A 14,203-nucleotide genomic window follows, 5' to 3' on the forward strand; every position below is an offset into this window, starting at 1 on the left:
AAACCGCGGCAGCTGCTCTGTGCTGGACCCTGGGCCAGGCCCCCAGCTCGGCCCTACACACCCAGGGAGCTCCTGGGAACAGACAGGCGGGAGAGCTGACAACAGAATCAACCATAATGGCACTGGGAGCCCATGTCAAACCAGTTAGGGGCTGACTGGCTAACCCAGACTGTGTGTGGAGAGCACAGGAAGGCTTCGTGGAGGAGGCGATTCAAAGAGGAGTCTTCCAGGAGTTGACCAGGTGAAAAAGGGAAGAAGGAAGAACATTCCAAGCTAAGGAGACCACCTGAGACAGAAGCAAAAGGCCAGGGTGTTGGGGAGCAGAAAGTATGTGAGCCTCTGAGAGGGGGGACAGGGTGGCTTTTCCCAGGTCTTTAGCGCCTTCCCAGCGGTCAGCAGACGACTTGGAATTGTGACACTTGCCTCCCCAGGTAGGGACCGAGGCAGCCAAGTCACCCCATCGCTGCCCTGGGCAACTGGCTACTGCTGCTAGGGCTCCTTCCGTCCCCAGGGTGCCTTAGTTCACTGGCTGCCTCTAGCAGCCTGGTGACCCCGTGCCTCTCCACCTGGCTTTGGGTAATTAAAAAACAAAACCCCCAAATATCTCAGCCCCACCCCAAACAATTAAATCAGAATCTCTGGGGTGCAGCCACGCTTTGGTATTTTTAAACAGCATTTGTCAAAGTCATCGAGCCGTACATGTAAGATCTGCACATCTTGTATGTAAATTAAATCTCAAAATATAAGTTCCCCAGGGGCCTCTACCAGCCAGCGTGGAGAACGACGGGTCCAGGCCGGGGGCCCCAGCGCTCGAGAAGACACTATGTGCCTCTCTCCTATCATACCGACACTCTTCTTCGGACTTCGCTCAGAACTGGAGCGTCCATGGTTCAGAGGGCAATGAGATTTGACCCAAATGCAACCTCTCCTAGCATCTGTTTTCCTCCTAGCAACCAGCTCTCCTAAGCTTCTGATTGGCTGGGGAACGCAAGGGCGGCTAATCGCTCCACATTTTCTATTCGTAACTCTTTATTGGCCAAGAAGAACGTCAGTCCATCCTTTAATTGGCTAATCGGGGTTGAAACTCGGCGGCGACTGGCCTAGCAGAGCTAAGGGACGGGGCGAAAGCTAGGTCTTCATTGGTCCCCTCCCCTCGGCGGCGGCCGCGATTTACCCTTTTCTCCAGGCTCCGTCAGGTCGAGGCCTCACGCCTCTCCGAGGTTCTAGCCCCCATTGGCCCGGGGGCCAGGCCGTGACCCCGCCCCCTGGCCCTTCCGGCACGCTGATTGGTCGCTGTGGGGAACGGGGCGGGCTGCGAGCAAGCGCGCCGTGCCCGCCGAGGGAGAGCGGCGCGGCGCGGCGCGGCGCGGGCGTGCGGGCGGGCCAGCCGGCTGCATGGCGCGCTGCGAGCGNGCTGCGGGCCGCGGGGCTGCGCCTGGCGGGGGACCCCGGCGAGGACCCGGGCGCGGCCCCGCGCGTGCGCGCCGTGCTCGTGGGCTACGACGAGCACTTTTCCTTCGCCAAGCTGAGGGAGGCGTGCGCGCACCTGCGCGACCCCGACTGCCTGCTCGTGGCCACCGACCGCGACCCGTGGCACCCGCTCAGCGATGGCAGCCGGACCCCCGGTGAGCGCGGGGGCTGGCGGGGAAACTGAGGTGGGGTGGCGACCTGCGCTGTCCCCTCCACGGCAGGGGCGAGGAAGGGTTGTCTCCAGGTGACAGGTGGGGACCCGGAGGGATGCGAGGGCGGTTCCCACCCAGCAGGAGCCCAGGCGAGCTTTGTCATGGCCACGTCTGGTAATTCTTGAAACTGCCACCACTTGAGGGGGGCAGTTTCAAGTAGGGCCCCCGTTTGACAGATGAGGAAACTGAGGCCAGTTGTGGTTCAGGGGATTGCTGGCGGACTCCCAGCCCTGGCCTTCCTGAACCCGCCTCAGGGACCTCTGTCGTTTTGTCCCCCCTGTGGAGCTGTTGGAACACCATTGGCAGCCGCCGATTGTTGGTGGGTGTGCGAGGAGCATAGGAGGTGGATGGAGTTTGACCTCAGTTCCAGCTCCAGCTCCAGGGCTCAGTAATTTTAAGTTACATAACTTCGGAGCATCGCTCTCCTGGGTGTAAAGTGGGAAGGCTCACCATGCCAGTTTCCTCCCCAGGGAGAGTGATCAGAGTGACTGCCAGGCACATAGTAGGTGTGGGTTGTATCCAGAGCCCTCTCATGTTATTGCGGAGCTATTTGAAGTACCTTGCTGTTTGTTCTTAACTTAGTTTATAAACTACTCTGGAGATGTCCCATTTCTCAGTTAAAGAAACTGAGGCTGAGAGAGGGGAATTGAGCTGCCCAAGAGCAGGAGGACCTGAACTTGGCTCTTGTGGCCACCCCACCCCCACCCCACCCCACCCCAATCCAAGGCACCGTTTACTGCTGTCGTCTGGGTATTCAGGCCTTCAGAGGAGGAAGGAGCAGGTGGAGGCTCCTACATCTCGGAGGGTTTGAGTTAGTCGAGAGCAGATGATAGCGGGAGCGAACCGCTGGTGGTGTGTGTGGACAAGTCAGTACCCCAGTCATTAGGCTGAGGGTGGGGCCAGATCTCCATCACTCCCTCCTTGCTGGCCACTGATTTAGACTGTCATTGGTACCAAATCCTGGGGGAGCGAGGGTGATCTTGATTGAGGAACAGACACAGTATTGTGATGGGGTGGCAGGGAGGACCTAGAGCCGAGGGGATCTGGGAAGGCTTCCTGGAGGAGGCATCCTGCAGGACAGCCCAGTAGGGGATGAAACATGGAGAAGGGCTTAGGCCATGGCAGAACCGATTCCAGGCTGGGAATCTATAATTCTAGGCTAGTTCTGCCCTCGCTTTGTTGCAGACCTATTTGCTATGTGTTCAGTTTCCCCATAAATCCAAGCTGAGGGATCCGGTCTGGGCTTTGGGCTGTATCAGCTCCTGCCTGTCCTGGGCCGTAGATGAAAAGTGAATTTCTCCCTGGGGGTTTCAAAGTTCAGGTTAAGGCTGTGGGTTAAGAGGCCCCCTAGGACTCAGGAAGGGTCCAGACGAGGCCCAGAGCTGGGGACAGGCCAGGCCCTGCCCGTTGTGCCTGTGCCCCTGTCATTTCGGGCCCCACCTGCCTGTGTCACAGGCCCTGTTGATCTTTCTCACGACCTGGAGGGGGAGGCAGAGACTGAGCTACGGCGCGGCTGTCGTGTTCGTACACAGCTGAATGATGTGGTTTTGAAACAGTGGTATAGGGGCACCTGGGTGGCACAGCAGTTAAGCGTCTGCCTTCGGCTCAGGGCGTGATCCTGGCGTTATGGGATCGAGCCCCACGTCAGGCTCCTCCACTATGAGCCTGCTTCTTCCTCTCCCACTCCCCCTGCTTGTGTTCCCTCTCTCGCTGGCTGTCTCTATCTCTGTAGAATAAATACAAAAATAAAAAATCTTAAAAAAAAAAAAGAAACAGTGGTATAAAATATTAATAAGGGCCCCGATATGCATAAAACCTGAAAGAATGCAAGTCTCTCACCCCAGTTCCTCCTTCCCTTTACCCGGTGGGTCTCCTAAATTGTGTGTTTACCGTCTTGGCACATGGCAGCCACTCGAACTGGCAAATAGAAATGCCTGCTGTCTTAGGAATATGTCACCACCAAAACATATGTCAGCCTTGGATTATAGGATTTTTTGGGGTTTTTAAAGATTTTATTTTAGACAGCGTGTAAAAGCAGGGAATGGGGCAGAGGGGGAGGAGCAGAAGGAGAGGGAAAGGGAGAGAATCCCCAGCAGACGGAGCTGGACGTGAGGGTCGATCTCACAACCCTGAGACCATGACCTGAGCTGAAACCAAGAGTCAGACACTTTACTGAGCCATGCAGGCGGCCCAGATGATAGGATGTTAAATGAAGTGGCATAATGGTGGTCTGAGGACAGAGCTAAGTTCCTAGACACCCCTGCTAGTGTGCTCACTCCCTTCGGTTAGGGATCCGTGCTGCCTGCACTGCTCTGTGCCCAGTGCCTAGCAGAGTGCCTGGCGTATGGTTGGGCTTCAGTAAGTCATAGCTGAGTGGATAAAGTGGGACATGGGGGGCCAAGGGTGATCAGCTCTGTCCTGGTGGGAGAGGAAATTGCTGATGCGGCTGAGACCGTTCTGGAGGTGAGAAAAACACTTTGGGGTGACTCAGTTGAGCCCTTCCCATCCTGGAAGGAATTTCTAACCAACGGGGCAAATGGCTTTTCTTCCCTACCCAGTTAATCAAGAAAACAAGCAAGCAAGTTCTAGGTCAGATGTCAGAGAGAACCTCCCACTGGTGTTGCTCGGGGTCAGCTCTGCCCTTATCCTGTGACCCTGGGGAAGTTGCTTCTCCTCGCCCGGGGGCTGGCCAGGCTGAGGATTCTTGCCGTTTGTGCCTGCCTTTCGGTTCTGTAACTTTGACTTAACTCGGAATGTCCTCCACTGTGAAGGGAGACGAGGCCCAGAGTGTTTGGGGTCTGCCCAGTGGTGTACTGACAAACGTTTAATAACGGGGAGGGGAGGAGGGGGGCTTGATCTATACCATTTCTTAATCTCTGTGGTGTAAATACTCCCACCATAGCCCGTTTCAAGCTACCAACATTAGGTCACTGAATTTGGAGCTGGGAAGATCTGTGCACAGCATTGTATGGTATTTCCATCGTTACAGATGTAAATAATCTCCAGAGCATAGATAATGGCCAAATAATTAGGAAGTAATGAGTTTTGAGAATTTATTACCTTTGTTTTAAATATCATTGGACCATAAGTTTATATAAGTGGACTTTTCATAGTGGCTTTTAACAGCGAGCTCACAAAATTCCTGAAAGTGAAACATTCAGCAGTCCCAAGCCAGTACCAGTTGGCCCAGTACACGACCGGGTCAGACCCACGTGAACACGTAGCCTGTATCTCCCATTATTTGGCTGTGCGACCCTGGATAAATCACTTCATGGCACTGAGCATCAGCTTTCTCATCTGTAAAATGGGCTTCCGTGAGCAGCCCGCACAGCCCCTGGCACTTTAGAAAGTGCTTAGTAAATCGTGATCATCATCATTTTTGTGGGGACATTAATGTGAAGGCCGAACCTAGTGGCACAAAGACGTGCCTGTGGGACGGACACAGTGGACTCATTGTGTGGGGCAGGACGCTCCTTTTCTAAACAGACTTCCTATTGTTAAATACTTGGGCGTGTCCACAGTTTTGCTCGTTATAGTTACTGCAGCCACGGACATCTTCAAGCGTGTAGCTTTTTTGTCTCCAGCTTGAATTCTCTCCCTGTGATCACTTTCCCGGCCACCGAGGCTGACTGGGGCCGAGGTGAGAACATTTCTGTGCCCTGCCGTGTTGTAGAAGGGCCGTGCCTGTTTCTGCTGCCAGGAGCCCACATTCCTGCAGCAGTAACCACAGCTTTTATCTGTTAAGCACTTTTCTGTTTCCCAGTCACTTGCCCCAGCAATGCCCACAGCACCTCTTTGAAGGTAGGCATGACTTGGATCCCCCCATTCCAAGGACTGACTGAGCCAGGCCCGGTTACACGCAGTGTGGCTCATTCGGCCACAGTGCCATATTAAAGAGGGGGAAACTGAGGCACAGGGAGGCAAAATGGCCTGCCTGAGAAGGGTAGAGATGGTGGAGTCTGGAATGAGGCATCTGGTTGCAGAGTCTGTACCCGTAACCACGACACGAAAACTTGGAAGACCTTTGACTCCTTTCCGTGCCTAACCCAACCCCCACGCTAGGCGGCCTCCCTGGAAGTGCAGCATCCGAGCCTGGATGCCCTCCCTGCTGCGGCGCGGCACTGACCGCATCTCCATCTCCCTACAGGCACTGGGAGCCTGGCTGCAGCAGTGGAGACAGCGTCGGGCCGCCAGGCTCTGGTGGTGGGCAAGCCCAGCCCTTACATGTTCGAGTGTATCACCGAGCACTTCAGCGTGGACCCTGCCCGCACGCTCATGGTGGGTGACCGCCTGGAGACCGACATCCTCTTCGGCCACCGCTGTGGCATGACCACCCTGCTCACGCTCACAGGCGTCTCCCGCCTGGACGAGGCCCAGGCCTACCTGGCGTCTGGCCAGCACGACCTTGTGCCCCATTACTATGTGGAGAGCGTCGCGGACTTGATGGAGGGGTTGGAGGACTGAGCCCATGGGACCGGCACTGTAGCCCCATCCCTCCCCCACCCTGATCCCGTGGATGGAGGCAATGGGCCAAGAGCTGCCGGCTCCCGGGCCCCAGTTTCTGCAGCCTGGTGGAGTTGGGAACCAGGGAGGGTTTTAGGGCCCTCACATCCCCTCCCAGTGGTGGCTGGGCACTCTTTGCTGTTCCAGAAGCTGTCCCCCTTCCCCCACCAGTTCGCTTGGGCCTGACCCAGCCAGGTGGCCTTATTTCCTCCCCTGTGGCCTCCCCTCTTTGAAGTCTGGGCCTTGATGCCCACTGAAGATTCCCCCCAACCCTGAACACTTAATCCCCTACCCCCTTCCGGGAGTGGGGGAGGGGAGGGCCTCTAGAGCTCGACCTGCCCCTCCAGCCCTGGCCTTGGGTTCCTGTTGACCAGTCAGAGGCCTAGGTAACCACCAACCCTCCTGAGCCCGGAATGGACCAATCAGAAGGCTAAGTGGGGATGACTCATTGACGGGTCTGTCCTGAGGGGTTTCATTGGGAACCTAAAGTGACCCTGACTCTTTGATGTTCTCGACCCACAGTGGGCCAATCAGAAGGCTAAGTGGCAACAGGTCTGTTCATGTCCTCGATCCTGAGTTAGACTGATCAGAGCACCGGGTAATAATGACCCATTTGGTCTCTTAGATCCTGAAGAGAACAAGCCAGAAGTCTGAGAGACAGTGGCCCCTTGACAGTCTGGATCTGGCTGGACCGGCTAGGGGTCCAGATGTCTGTCAATAAGTAAGGGTCCAAGTGCTGAAGACACCCCTCCTCCCCGAAGATTGTGATCCAGGGGCCACACGCAGTGGCTCTGGGGGCTTCTGTAGTGGAGCTCCCCACCCTTCCCTGATGATGGTAGCAGGGCAGCGTTGATGGTGGCCACAGCTCCGGAGGGCGGGCTGTCGTGTCCCTCCCTGTGCTGTCCGTGTTTGCTGTGCCACCTCCCCCACCATGCCCACCCCGAGCTGTTTATTTATTTATTTGTTTATTATTGTGTGCCAGTGATGGCGGGGGTGGGGGCTGGGCCTTCCCACCACCTCCACAGCGGTTGTAACCAGTCCTCCCGTACTTAATAAAGTGCGAGTGGAGTGTCTGCGTGGGCTCAAGTCTGTGCGGGCCTCGGGGCGGGAGGAGGACCCCCTACGCCAGGCGTCCACCGAACTGGCCCAGGACAACCTTCCCCTGCGTGAAATGACCCACTGCGGGTCCAGAGCATTTTCTGCGTGTACAGCCTACTACCTGCTACCCTAACCTGACAGCTCTCTGTGCCTCGAGGGGGCTCTGGAGCCCTGTCTGTTTCAGGCCTTTGGAAGGCTCAGCAGGCTTGGATCACTCGGCCCGGTTTACCACTTGGGGAACGAGGATCAGAAATGCGGCGTTAGGGGGCACCTGGGTGGCTCAGTCGGTTAAGCCGTTGCCACTTGTTCTCGGCTCTGGTCTCAATCTCCGGGTGAGTTCAAGACCCGCTACTTTAAAAAAAAAAAACAAAAAAACACAACTCCAGCAATGTGGGGTTAACTTACACAGTGGCACACATCTAGAAAGCACAATCTCCTGAGTCAGGATTTGAACTGGAGTCCCTCTCTCTGTCGCTTCAGGCACCCCTCCCACTGGGGATGCCCTGCTGTGAGCAGGCTGAGGGCAGCCTCGGGAGAGGCCCCGGCTGTCCCAGGCCTGACCTGCGCTGCTGGACTGGTCGGGAGTTTGCACAAGGCCTTCCTGCTCAGCGTGTTTCCTAGGCGCACAGTGAGGGGTGGACCTCGAGGTCTGGGAGATGCACTGCAGTGTGCCTTGTCCTGCGAGGAGGGAGGGAGTGCGTGAGGGAGCCTGGCTGCATCATGAAGTCCTCTTTTCACTCTTGGAGACTTCTGGCTGTGACAGGAAGTCCGCTCAGCCCGGCCCCTGGAGGTGGTCCAGCCCCCTCCAGGTGTATCCATCTTAGCCGTGCTCCCTCATCCGACCCACCTCCCAGGGCTGACTCTCTTGTGGCCCGGCTTAGGTCACACGCCTGTCTCAGAACCTGTGCCCAAAGGGATGGAGTAGAGAGCTCTTGGCCAGCCTGGGTCATGTGCCCCCGGGAAAGTGAGTGCCCGCCTCCCTGCCCCCACCCTGGTCCTAGCATCCACTCCCCACCTTCCTTGTGGACAGAAACCTCATTTCCTTGAGGGAAGCCCATGGTGCTCTGTGAAGCAGAAGGGGGAGGCATCTCAATCCCAGGGAGGGACTTTTTTTTTTTTTTAAGATTTTGTTTATTTGTCAGAGAGCATAAGCAGGGAGAGCTGTAGGCAGAGGGAGAAGCAGGCTCCCTGCTGAGCAAGGAGCCTGATGAGGAACGCGATTCCAGGACTCTAGAATCATGCCAAAGGTCCATGCTTAATCGCGATTCCAGGACTCTAGAATCATGCCAAAGGTCCATGCTTAATCGGCTGAGCTACCAAATTGTCCCAAGGGAGGGACTCTTGATTGGTTTAAAGTTTGAGTCTTAACCAAATCATGGTTATTTGATCCCTCCCCCCATCCCGTGATTGGTTTAACCATGGGCTTATGATACACTTCTGACCAATAAGACATGAGGGGAGGTCTGTGGGGAGATTCTGGAAATGTTTGCCTCACTTTTAAAGGCCTTGGGGGGAGGAGGGAAGCACTCTTCTGGGCTCTGGTCTGGAAGCTGTTGCAGCCTTTCTGTGGTCATGAGGCCAACCCAACATACTTCTCCCCTCATGACTCTGCTTCAGGTGGCAGAGCAGGAAGATGGGCAGAACTCGTTGGGGCCGTTTCTCCAAACTTTTTAATTTTTTAAAAAGATTTTATTTTTATGGAATCTCTACGCTCAGTGTGGGGCTCGAACTCACAACCCCAAGGTCGAGTCACATGCTCTACCAACTGAGCCAGTTAGCGCCCCTTCCCCAACTTTTGATTCAGAAAAGTTTAAAAGGGATACAAAAAGTGCAAGAACAGCGCAATCAACACCCACGTGCCCTTCCCCTGGATTCCCAGTTAATATTTCGGGAAGCTGATGACACCAGTCCACAAAATGAAACAATGCCTTCCCGCTACACTCCCTGGTTTCAGTAGTTTCCTGGTTTTGCCTTCCCCCTATTGACCCCCCTCTTGGTGACCAGAAGTCTTAGAGGGAATTTCTATTGACTGCAAAATTTTTTTCCTATGGAGGTGGCTTTGAGGCTAGGGGCTGAAGCTCAGACTCGTTGAAATCTGAGCTTGGTCTAGCATCAACATCCCATACCCAGTACTCTCTTGGTTTCATTTTAGCTATTACAGATAACCATAACCAGGGGATGTTATATGTGGTTTTGTTTTGTTTTCTTCCGCATTTCCTTATGTGTCCAGTAAACCAAGTCCCCAGGAGTTGGAGCCATCTCTAAATTCCATCGGTAACTTTCATCATTAGTAACTGAATACAGCACAGCTGCCACGTGGCTACGTGGCCATCGGGAATCAAAGGTTCCTTTTCCTTGCCCTTCCTTTCTCTTCCCTAACCACATGTTTCCATGAGCCTGGGCGGTTCTAGCAAATCCCACTTCCCTGACATCAACTAAAAGGGAAAACTGTTTCCTCTACCCACAGAACACTCCTGACACCAAATGTGTGGGTTTTCTGCACCAAGCAAGTCTAGTTTCAGGCAGACACCAAGTGAGTGTCCTAGAATTCCATTCGTTTCTGGCACCACCTAGAGTCCGTGCAGGCCCCCCAGGTTTAGGGTTCAGTCCCACAAGACTCCCTGCCCACCCTGCTTCAGATGCCACTCCCAAGTCCCAAGGTGTCACCTGTGCTTCTGACGGACAGGCTATAAATTAGAGGCTCCCAAAGCCGCCTTCTCAGATTCACTAATCTGCCGTAACGGCTCACAAAACTCAGGGAAACATCTATGTTTACTGGTTTATTGTATAACAAACAATGTGCAAGGCTACAGATGAACAGCTGAATGAAGAGACGCATAGGGCAAGGTCCAGAAGGGTCCCAAGTGCAGAAGCTTCTGTGCCCATGGAGTTAGGCTGTGTCGCCTGCCCTCCCAGCACGTACATGTGTTCACCAACCCAGAAGCTCCAAACCCTATAATTTAGGGATTTTTTTTTTATGGGGACTTCATCACATAGACATGATTGATCACAACTCAATCTTCAGCCCCTGTTCCCTCATCGGAGCCACTGAATTAACGGCCACGGAAAGCTCCTCGTTCCAGACTTGTTATGTGAAAGTTTCCCTTAATTTTAAAGTGATTTCCTTTGAGTTTTCTGTTACTCGCTGCCAAAAACTCTCCTGATAGACAGGCCCCGGGCACCTTAAAGAAAACATTAGAATGCTCCCACTTCCTGGAAGTCCCACATTAAATATATGTGGGCTTTTTTGCTATACATTTTCAAAGTATTTTTATACATTTGTTTTATTTATTTATTTTTAAGTAGGAGGGGGGCCATGCCCAGCGAGGAGCCCAACACAGGGCTTGAACTCATGACCCTGAGATCAAGACCTAAGCTGAGATAAAGAGTCACACACTTAACTGACTGAGCCACCCAGGAGCCCCTATATGTTCATTTTAGACATTATGTGACTATGGGGATCTCAGGTAGGATTGGCCAACTTCTAGGAAGACTGGACACACTTTGGAAGAAGATTCAACCCTTGAAAATTGTTCTCAAATGTTTCCACTTTTATGACTACCAGGTTTTAAGTGTGAGCTCCGTCAATGCTGATTGACTTCAGCTTGGCAGTTTTGGTATTTTGGAGTCCATCAGTTTTTTTCTCCAGGTCTCAAATATTTTATAAGCTCTTAAAAAGCTTTCAGCTTCCTGGGTGTCTATAATTATGTCAAAAGAAAAACATGAAAAAAAATTAAAAGACTCATGCCCCAGCCCTAGTGGGCTCATGAATGGCAGGGTCTGGACCCCACCCAGACACCCTATGAGAGAAGGGGTAGCTCCCCAAAGATGAGTGAGGGCCTGTAATCAGAAGGGGGACAGACACCAGGTGAGAAGGCAAAAGTGATGGAAGGCCACCATGTTCAGGCAGGCCGTTCTCTGGGCAGGTGGAAGAGCACAGCCAAGGCAGGGAGGTAAAAACGGATGCTCTAAGGTAAGTGGGGGTTGGAAGAGTGCCTGAGGTTGGGGGAGCATCTCCCTCCCGCCCCCCGTTCTTTCTATGCCTTATGGAGCAACAGGAAAAGATCTTTTTTTTTTTTTTTTTGAGGTCCAGGTATCCCAGGACCACGGTGTTCTTCTTTGCTTGGCTCAGCAGAGGGAAGGCAGGTCAGCCCTAGCTCCCTGGGTGACCTTGGCCAAGTGGCCAGCCTCTTTGGGTGGTTTCTGCATCATTAACTGAGGGAGCGGGTCAGGTGCAGAACTCTGGGGTCCCTTCCCGCTCTGACTTGTAGGACTCTGGAACTGGCTCTGATTACCGCCACCATCCCCAGCTGGGCCAGCCAGGTTGGCTGAGGGGCGTGGATGGTGTTTCAATGGGCCTGGCAGCCCTCCCAGCCCCTGCCAGCTGCAGGAGGCACGGCCTGCCCGCGGGCAGGGCAGGAGCAGGCAGGGCAGGGCAGGAGTGGGCAGGCTGAGAAAGGCCACACTGGCCTGGGTCCCCTGTCCAGGGGTGCTGAGCTCATTTCTCACCGCAGCGGCCAAGGTCCAGCCTGTAGGATGGAGGAATTTCAGAGAGCTCGCTGCCTTTGCTGTAGGGTGGTGAGGGAGGAAGGGGGTCCCAGGGTAAGAGGACTTGGCCTTGGGGGTGCATGAGAGAGAACGAATCACCTCTGTAATCCTCCAACCAACCATAAGTGAATGGTAATGTTCCCAGTTTCCAGGCCTGGAAGCAGGTTCAAAGAGTTCAAGGACCCTGGCCACAGTCCCAGCCAGGCAGCCCCCAAATTAGGACTTGCCTTCCCTTCTGGTTCTAACGTCAGGTTCATTTCAGGGCCCAGAGCAGCTTCTCTGTGCAGTGCATTCCAGCTGACAGGCACGAGGCCGGGGGGCGGGGGGGGGGGGGGGGNGGGGGGGGGAGGGGACACATAGATGGAACGAGATAATGTTTGAAAGCAAGGAGCTGGGCACAGGGCCTGGCAGATAAGTGGGCACCACCCCTACAACTGGGTGGGGGTGGGGTGCACACAGGGCACCTTGTCACCCAGGAAAACCGTGGTCCCTGTTACAGGGGGACACAGGAAGCCAGAGAGACTCCCTGGCCCAGCGTAGGCAAGAGGGGACTGTCGGGGATGAGGTAGGGAGGGGTGAGAGGGAGACCTCCCAGCAGTGTGGACCCCAGGAAGGTCAGTTCAGCCTAGGAAAAGAGATAAGAGGGAAGCCAAACCCTTCCGAGACTGTGAGAAAAGTAATCATCTATTTTGTACATCAGGCATGAACTCCACCCTGGGCTAGCCTTGTGTAGGAGAGCGGGGTTTCACCTCCCCAGTTTCCAGATGGGGAGGCCAACTTTGGGGACGGCGTGGCAGGATAAGGGCCAGAATCCAACTCTTGGGACTCCCGAAGGGGCCTTTCTGGAGGCCTATTCATGCCATGGCACCCCTCTCCCGGCCCTCGGCGGGCCAGACCCTGGGGAATAAAGAGCCCCTTGTCCAACAGCACATACTTCGTGATGCTGGGCCTGTTCTCCAGGTTGGGGGAAGTATGGGAGCAGCTCTTGAGGCGCTGAGCTCAATGACCGGGAACCTGCAGGCAGCCCCATGTAACGGCAGCCAGGAAAGGACTGTGCCTGTATCACCTCTGCTCCTTGGTTGGGACTCCTCAAATGCCCCCATTCCTTGATTCAGGCAGGGGCTGTCTATGGCGCTTGCAGGGGAAGCATGAAGGAAAGTCAGCAGAGCAGCTCCCCCCCCCCCCCCATGCTGAGGTTTAGGGAGGCCCTGGAGGAAAAAATGAAAGAGCTGTGCTTGGTTTCTGAGGCTTGGTCTTGGAGGAGGGATGAGGGGCTCAGAGAGGGGGCAGCCCAGCCTCCTTGCTGGGCCTGCCTCCAGGCCCAATGTGCTCCCACGCCATTCCTCCTGTGCCAGGGTGGGCTTCCGTCATCTGCGGGGGTGGGGGGAGTGGAAGACCTGGCTTCCAGATGTGAGTCACTCCTGGTCCACATCTGAGTCACTCCTGGTCCACATCTTCCTCCCTCTTCAGTGCTGGCAATTTCAGAAGGGAGGCAGCAATGTGGAGAAGGAGGTCCCAGTGACGATTCTCCTAGTAAGCACCCCACCTTGCCCAGTGCTCCCCACACCCTTCTCTCCTCCTAGGTCCTGGGTATGAAGTGAGCACCCCTCCAACCCACCCACCCTCAACTTTGTTACGGTGATCTTCCCTATAGCCCATGTCTGCCCTCAATACTCACCTTCCCTATAACCTTCTATGGCTCCCCAGCACCCTCAGTTAAAACAATGGCCAAGCCCCTTTAATGAGGCCCTTCCTGATCCAGAGACTGTTGGCCTCCCAGTCTCATGCCCCATCTTTTTTTTTTTTAAGATTTTTTATTTTATTTATTTGACAGAAATAGCCAGCGAGAGAGGGAACACAAGCAGTGGGAGTGGGAGAGGAAGAAGCAGGCTCCTAGCAGAGGAGCCTGATGTGGGGCTCGATCCCAGAATGCTGGGATCACGCCCTGAGCCGAAGGCAGACGCTTAACGACTGCGCCACCCAGGCGCCCCTCATGCCCCATCTTTCCCCAGCATACCCGAAACTCCAGCCGTGCCCAGATGCTCACCAGGCCCCAGACCTGTGCTTTCTCACATCGGAGTCTTTGCTCATGCTGGAATGCCAGGCCCTCCTTCTTCACCCATCCTTCAAGACCCACCTTCCAGGGCACCTACGTGGCTCAGTTGGTTGAGTTTCTGACTTCAGCTCCGGTCATGATCCCAGAGTCCTGGGACCGAGCCCCATGTCCATGTCAGGCTCCCTGCTTCTCCCTCTCCCTATGCCCCTCCCTCCACTCATCCCCACCCCCAAATAAAGAAATTTCAAAAATCGTAAAAAACAAACAAAAAGGCCCACGGTCTGGACAGTCTCCATTTCACCACAGTGCTCATTCA

At 54.8% G+C, this 14,203-nt stretch overlaps 1 protein-coding gene across 1 annotated transcript; it reads left to right on the forward strand.

The window, feature by feature from the left end:
- Window positions 1-116: 116 nt before the first annotated feature.
- On the forward strand, window positions 117-7,258 carry PDXP (pyridoxal phosphatase). The gene is made up of 3 exons (XM_011218872.3): window positions 117-143; window positions 1,187-1,625; window positions 5,830-7,258. The coding sequence occupies exons 1-3, from the start codon at window positions 117-119 to the stop codon at window positions 6,144-6,146; spliced, it is 783 nt and encodes a 260-aa protein (XP_011217174.2). The 3' UTR covers window positions 6,147-7,258.
- Window positions 7,259-14,203: the final 6,945 nt, after the last annotated feature.

The sequence above is a fragment of the Ailuropoda melanoleuca genome, chromosome 15, assembly GCF_002007445.2.
Source record: "Ailuropoda melanoleuca isolate Jingjing chromosome 15, ASM200744v2, whole genome shotgun sequence".
Taxonomy (NCBI): domain Eukaryota; kingdom Metazoa; phylum Chordata; class Mammalia; order Carnivora; family Ursidae; genus Ailuropoda; species Ailuropoda melanoleuca.